The sequence below is a fragment of the Theropithecus gelada genome, chromosome 17 (assembly GCF_003255815.1).
Source record: "Theropithecus gelada isolate Dixy chromosome 17, Tgel_1.0, whole genome shotgun sequence".
Taxonomy (NCBI): domain Eukaryota; kingdom Metazoa; phylum Chordata; class Mammalia; order Primates; family Cercopithecidae; genus Theropithecus; species Theropithecus gelada.
This window is the reverse complement of record NC_037685.1, coordinates 59,159,462-59,166,343: the sequence shown is the minus strand read 5'-3', so window position 1 is coordinate 59,166,343 and position 6,882 is coordinate 59,159,462. Positions and strand designations below refer to the sequence as shown.

The following is a 6,882-nucleotide window of genomic DNA, read 5'->3' as shown; positions in this document are numbered from 1 at the left end:
GCACATTTCTACTCTGTTATGCTGAAAATTGCTTTGCAATTGCAACCAAATCATCACTTACATAGATTAGTTTTTTTCTAGGGCCCTAGCTCAATTAATGATGTTTGGAAAATAATCTTTTTTTTTTCCATATCACATCTTTCTTCCTAAGTGCCACGACAGTAGCTTGAAACTAATTTTAACAAAGTCTTTCAAAATATTCCACCTTTTGGAGAGAGAGTAAATGGTAATAATAGTTTATTAATCACACAAAATGTATTTGCATTGTAAATTTGAATTGGTAACTTTGCATAATGAGAAGTTGAAATTGCAACATATACAAGGAGCAAAAAAGCAATTTGAGCCCCAATTTGTAACTGAACAGTCATCTTGTCTTTTTTATTTGCTCAATTGTTTACCACTGCCTTCCAGTATTTATTTTAATCCATTTCTCTAAACAGATATTAATAAACTTTAGAACTTCCGTTGTGCCCTTCGCCTAAACACAAGCAAAACAAATTTATCTTCTTCTATTATAATTGACTTATTTTTCCATTATTTGAGTTTGCTTCTCATGAGTTGCATGTGAAGTACGGAATGTTTGCAGGATGTACAATTTAGCCATTTTGGATTGCATCCATTTCTCCAGAACAACACTGATTGCAACATTAATTAAATCATTCTGCAGAGTTTTAAAGCAGAATCAGTGACTGAGCCTTGACCAGAAGGAGAACGAATGCCAGCAGTGGAGGCCTGGGGGTTTCAGAGACAGATTTTCGCACAGAGGCAGGGATGGAGGAGGGAGGCGAAGTGGGTGGGGGAAGCTACAGTCCCACTTCTCTCATGAGGATAGAGGTAAATTCTTGCACCAGCCATAACACCTCAGAGGTAAGGCAAAACTATTAGATAAAATGCACAGATACTGTTCTCTCCACACCCACCCAAGTTTCTTTTAATGTTCTACCCAATGTTCTGTCCAGTGTTTCAGGACTTCTGCCCCTGCCTGCAAAATAATGACACCCATGGCTCTCTCGGCTATGCCCTCTCCATTGGTGAGGGAAGGGGAGGTTGGCTTAGAGCTCAGCTTCCCCTGTTAGGGCTTCCTTAGCACTCAGCCAAGCCCATATCCTCAGCTCTCTTCCCTACACAACTTCCCAGTTTAACCGCCTTCCGATAACTCCATGCTCACCTCTTCCATCTCTGGAGCTACCATCCCAAGAGCCTTCCAGATACTCTCCAAGCACTATGATCCCCAGGAGACCCCACTGCTGATTAGCGGGAGGCCTGGGAAAGAGCGGCCACAGACAACGAAGTTTCTCCACCACCAGCAAAAGCCAGCTCCTGTGCTGGGCCAGTTTCAGGGACCAGAGAATAAAGCTGGCCATGAAGCCCTGGAGGTCAATCATTTATGATACTGGGAGAGAAAGAAGACAGGAGAGGGTGCTTTCTGCTTGGCCCATCAGCCTGCCTGAGCCCACAAGGCTGTGAGTCCCTTTGAAATGGCCTTGGGACTCGTCTTTTGACCCTTCTGATCCACAGCCTGCTCCCCTGAAGAGTTCAAGATGACTTTCTGTTCTTAGCATTCACTCATTTGAAACTTGATCATAGGTGGCCTGTGGACAGCTCTTGTCTTATTCTTTAGCTTTTAGATTGTGATTTAACTTTTTCCCATGGGATGTTTGATCTCAGTTCCTTGAAGGCAGAGAAGTCCCTGGTGACAGGCTGCAATCTGGACATGTTGTAGGCATGGCAGGGACTAGGAGAATCAGTTGTTCTTGGGTCTACACCTGCAATGTTAAGATGCACGGCAGGAAGCAGAACAGATGATGGAGCTTTTGTTCTGAGAGCATGCAAACAAGGAGGATGTGAGGCATTTTTTAAAAGATGGAATCCAAATTGATTTTTTTTTTTTTTTTTTTTTTTGAGACGGAGTCTCGCTTTGTCACCCAGGCTGGAGTGCAGTGGTGCGATCTCTGCTCATTGCAAGCTCCTCCTCCAGGGTTCACGCCATTCTCCTGCCTCAGCCTCCTGACCAAATTAATATTTTACTTAATTATTTGGACACTCTTTTAGACATGCATTATCTAATTTTCTTAACCCTTCACACCATTTTGTATAGGTAGACGCCCTTCAACTACAGGGAAAAGCGGTGCTGACATCACAGGTCTGGACAGAGCTGTCCTTGTGGAAGGGTAATGGTCTGTGATTGCCAGAAGCTGCATATGTCAGCTAATAATCTCTAATTATTAGCTCTCCATCACAGCTAATAATCTTTAATTACTCAGAACACCTGTCCTTGCCTTGCAGAAGTAACAGTTTGTTTCATGGTAATCTCCCAATCTCCCATCATTGACACTTGGCACCATAAATGGTGTATTCATTCATTTATTCATTATATGTTTACTTAAAACTTACCACTCTATGGGCAAGCACTGAACTAGAAGGTTGGAATACAGGATCATAAAATGCAGCTACTGCCCTCGAGCGGGACTCCTTACAATGGAGTAACAAATAGCTACGTGACAGGCTTGGGTTATAACACAAATGTTCCAGGAATAGAGGAAGACCAGAGAAGGCCTCCCAGAGCTGAACATAGCATGTGACTTGAGTTTTTAAAGATGAGTTAGCAAGCCATTAGATGGAGAATTGGAAAAAATATTTGAGGCAGAGGGATAGTTTGTGCCAAGACAGGAAGACATGAAAGAGTCTGGAGCAGGCTGAGAAAGACAATCTGTTGGAATGGACTGACTGTTGGGGTGTGTGTGTTGGAAGGAGGGGTTGATAAGCCTGGAGAGGTGGTAAATAATCTTGATGCCATCTCTCCTGTCTATCTTAACCAGTAGATAAGGGGAAACCAGTTGAGTTTTTTATAGAAATAAAATGATTAGGGTTAGTTTTAGTAGGGTTGTTCTGATGTGAAGAGACAAATAGAAGATGCCATTCTAGAAGCCAAGAAACATGAGTCTTTCCTGCCAGTCAAAGGGAGGTCTAGATTAAGGGAGAGTGAGGCTTTAGAGAAAAACAGGAATGAGGATGGACAGATCTGGTGCCCTATTGGAAGGGAAGGAGAATTTTGAGGTAACTTTTGGGTGGTAGGGCCCACTTACTGACATAAGGAATACTATAAAAGGGGTTTTTGTTTTGTAATATGCGTAGAGTATAAACTTGTATTTGCACCAATAAATGTTACTCATGACTTGTAACGTTTTAGCATCAGCTCACTGTACCCCTTCCCGTGAAAATCACACAGTGTCAATTTCATGACTGGTGGCAGTGTCCCATTTAAAGACATCCTGCAGTTATTCAAATCCCTCTCCTCCTCCACATACTTTCCTTTCTCCCACAACAGACTCCCTCTACACGAACTCCTCCCCACTGCGAGACACCAATCAGAGTTCAGACCGAGGGCAAGCATAGACAGTTCTGGGCGCTGCTGCAAGTACAATTTCTATAAAAAGACATTGAGAAAACAATGAGCAATGTTGCCATTTTGCCTTTAATGGAAAAGTGGCCAGTGGTTACAGTAAAAAAAAAAAAAAAAAAAAAAAGTTCTTTTACCAAAACAAAATTTTATCCAGCTTCTAGGCAATCACTGAATTTTCAGAAATACACATGTACTTGAAAATCAATCTTTTTATAAAAATAAACTCTGAATGTGTGATTAAAAAGGAAGAAGCCCAGTCTTTTAGCTGCACAAATGCATATTAAAAAGGAGAGGCATCTGTCTGGGATAGTTCACCCCAGTGCAGTGGGGCCTTTGACTTTGGGAGACAGAGCCTGCTTGAAGCGTCTCTTCAGGTCCTGCATGTTGGGAGAGCGGGGCCGAGGGATGATGGAGGCTCTTCTTCTTTCCCCACTGAGGCCATGCATCTTGCTTACTTCTTTGCAGAGATGCTGAAACACATCACAGACATCTTCATAGTTTTCGCTAGTGGAAATTTCAAGGAACAGGCTGCCCAGCTCATTGGCTAGCTGAATACCGTCCTGTGTCTGCACCTGCCGGGCATGCAAAAGGTCCCCCTTGTTGCCCACAATGATGACAGGGGCTTTAGAGTCAGGGTGGACCTTCCGGATGTGCTGATAAAGGGGTCGGATGGACAGGTAGCTGTCGTAGTCTGTGATGGAATAGACCAGTAAAAAGCCCTCGGCCCACTGCACGCATTTGGACAGGGAATCGACGACCTGGGGGAGACTGTCTTGGATCTGAGAAAACATCAAAATGACATCCAGTCAAGGAAACCCTCAGTGGGAGATAAACTCAAAAACATCAAGGCAACCCTTGAGGAAACACTTGAAAAAGAAATCGCTAAACAGTTTTCAGTTTCCACCCAGCTTCTACAGAAGCAGGCTTTTGATATGCAAAGAGCAGATTCCCAGGCAAACTCCCTGCCTGGGTTACTTTATTAGCTGTTATCCCTGCATTATTTTTAAACCCCTTGCTTGTCAGGCAGTCTCTGGTGAACCATGGCTGACTGAAGAATGACCTTAAACTAGAATGGCTCAAGTTTTAGGAAACACTAACTCATAATAAACAAAACTTTGAAAATAAGCCAAGATAAATATCTATTCCCAAACCCATAAAAATATTTTTAACATGCACTTCTTAAGAATGTTACAGAAAGAAATTCCTTTCTTAGGGTTCTTCCACAAGACCTTTCCTCTGGAGAAGGGAGTAGCAATTAGTAACTGGTTAATAAACAAGTTACATTCTAGACCCTCTGCCAAGGGGTTATCTGATTGCAATTACTGACTTGAGGGAACAGCCATTAACAGCAGCACTTCAGCAGTGCTTGGCCCGGCGCTGTGGCTCATGCCTATAATCCCACCACTTTGGGAAGCCGAGGTGGGCGGATCACTTGACGTCAGGAGTTCGAGACCAGCTTGGCCAGCATAGTGAAACCACATCTCTACTAAAAAAATATAAATAAATACATAAGTAAATAAATAGTTGGAGTTGTGGCGGATGCCTGTATTCCCAGTGACTCGGGAGGCTGAAGCAGGAGAATCACTGGAACCTACCAGGTGGAAGTTGCAGTGAGCTGAGATCCAGCCACTGCACTCCAGCCTGGGCAACAGAGTGAAACTCCGTCTCAAAAAAAGCAGAGCTTACCAGGGGAGAAGACTCTCTCCCACTAGAATCCTACCTGTTTTTTTTGTTTTGTTTTGTTTTAAATGTCTTTCTCTTTGTTAAAGGTTCCACGGCTACCTCTGGAAGAAATGGTGAGACCTGCCTAAGTAGTGATGGCCCACCAGGGTTGCAAAGTGAAGTTAAGTCAGGTGCTTAAGAAGAGGAGGCTGCTTCTAACCATGCCTCCCCCTTAGAGAGTTTCTAACACCCCAACTACTGGCCCCCCCGTGGAGAGCCCATTCCTACCTGTAAACGCACAGGTTGGTTTAGATGCCTTGTTCAGACCCCTGCGCCCAGCGTGGGCGCCCTACGTGCTGTGCCCACCGGGGTGGTCTGACGGGTGGGAGTGAGCTGTTTGCCCCTGGCGGTTCTTACCTGGACGCCCCCGGGAGTATCCTGGATCTGCAGGGAGAGCTGGTCCCCCTCAACGTAGACCAGACGTGAATACAGCTTGCCTGGAGAATGAAGGAGAGTTTGCTTTTCAATTCTCAAACGCCCATCCGGAAAAAGAAACACGCAAGCATAAAAGCAGGGAGCGTGAAAGTATTCTCACCTGTATTCGGTTCATAGTCGCCAATGAATCTCTTGGTCAGGAAGCGCACGATCATTGCTGAAAAGGAAATGGGAAAATCAACCGAAGGAGTCGGACAAGCCGGTCAAACCCAGGAACCCCCGACGCCCTGGGGGGAGTGAGGGGCGCAGAACCGTGGGCACTGCTCGCTTCCAGAGGCTCCGCAAAACTGAGGTGCCGCGGGCTCGGCCGCGAGTACGACTGGCGGGACACCTCCCCCGCACCTCATCCCCGAACAGGCGCCAACCCCGCCGAGAGCCCAGGAGTAGATGCCCCAGGGAACGCCGGGGAAGCAGGCCGGGACTGACCCGGACCCCCGAGCGCGAAAGCAGCCGGGTTCTACCTGCCCCCCGGCCCTCTGCTTCGCCCGCAGCTCCCTTTCTCCGTCCGCAGCGCCCCCAGTGGTCGCGGCCGGAGCCGGGGAGCGAAGCCGCCCCGGGGTCCCCGCCGCACTCACCACTCTTGCCCACGCGGCCGGCGCCCAGCACCGCCAGTTTGATGTCCTTGGGCAGGAGGTAGTCCGAGGAGGACTCGGGGATGGGTGAGAGCAGAAAGTGCCCCGACATGCTGAGCGGCCGCATGGAGCGCGTCCCGCGGTCCGGCGCGCAAGCCGAGCGGACTGGGCCTCGCAGCACCCGGAACCGGCTCGCCAGCGGGGAGTGCGGGACTAGGAATCCGGGACCGCGGCGGCTGCCAGCACAGCTGTCAAGACCCGCGGCTTTTAAAGGGCTTGGTGCGCCCGGGAGCGCGGCGGCCGCCCCAGCTCCTCCTCGTCTCCGCCCCCTCCCGGAGCTGAGGGGAGGGGCGGGAGCAGAGGCCGCGGAGCTGACTATCGCCTAGGCTGTGCGGTTCGCCGGGCTGCTCGCTGCTCGCGGCTCCAGGCGCTCTGCTGCAGGACTGCGGCTCCGGAGCCCAGACCCTGAAGATACGGCCACCATCCAGAGCGCGCGGGCGGCCTCTAGTCAGGCACTCTGCGAGTCTCCTCACCCCGCAGCAGCCAGCCGGAGTCACTAGACCTGTGGGTGAACTTGAGATGAGTTACGAGTTGGCGAGAGAAGAAAGAAGAAAAAGTGCGATCAGCTGGATGTTTCTGCAACAATGGGAGAGGCAGATTCCTGTAAAACGTTGCCCTTTTTATTTTTAAAACGTGCTAAGGGGCTGGGCGCGGTGGCTCACGCCTGTAATCCCAGCACTTTGGGAGGCC

At 48.1% G+C, this 6,882-nt stretch overlaps 1 protein-coding gene across 2 annotated transcripts; it reads right to left on the bottom strand.

Annotated features, from left to right (window-relative positions):
- Positions 1-2,513: 2,513 nt before the first annotated feature.
- RASL11A (RAS like family 11 member A) lies at positions 2,514-6,882 on the bottom strand. 2 transcript variants are annotated; one of them, XM_025364514.1, is made up of 4 exons: positions 6,136-6,882; positions 5,661-5,717; positions 5,483-5,562; positions 2,514-4,182 (listed from the first exon to the last, which is right to left on the bottom strand). In XM_025364514.1, exons 1-4 carry the CDS (start codon positions 6,257-6,259, stop codon positions 3,715-3,717), a joined length of 729 nt encoding a protein of 242 aa, XP_025220299.1. In that variant the 5' UTR covers positions 6,260-6,882; the 3' UTR covers positions 2,514-3,714. The 2 variants fall into 2 exon arrangements, with proteins under 2 accessions (XP_025220299.1, XP_025220300.1); XM_025364515.1 differs by lacking the exon at positions 6,136-6,882 and adding an exon at positions 5,993-6,017.

Coding starts and splice junctions, on each gene's coding strand:
- RASL11A (XM_025364514.1), bottom strand. CDS start 6,259: ATGCGGCCGCTCAGCATGTCGGGGCACTTTCTGCTCTCACCCATCCCC. Junction 5,563..5,660: donor CGACTATGAACCGAATACAG/GTGAGAATACTT, acceptor TTCATTCTCCAG/GCAAGCTGTATTCACGTCTG. Junction 4,183..5,482: donor ATACTCCCGGGGGCGTCCAG/GTAAGAACCGCC, acceptor ATGTTTTCTCAG/ATCCAAGACAGTCTCCCCCA.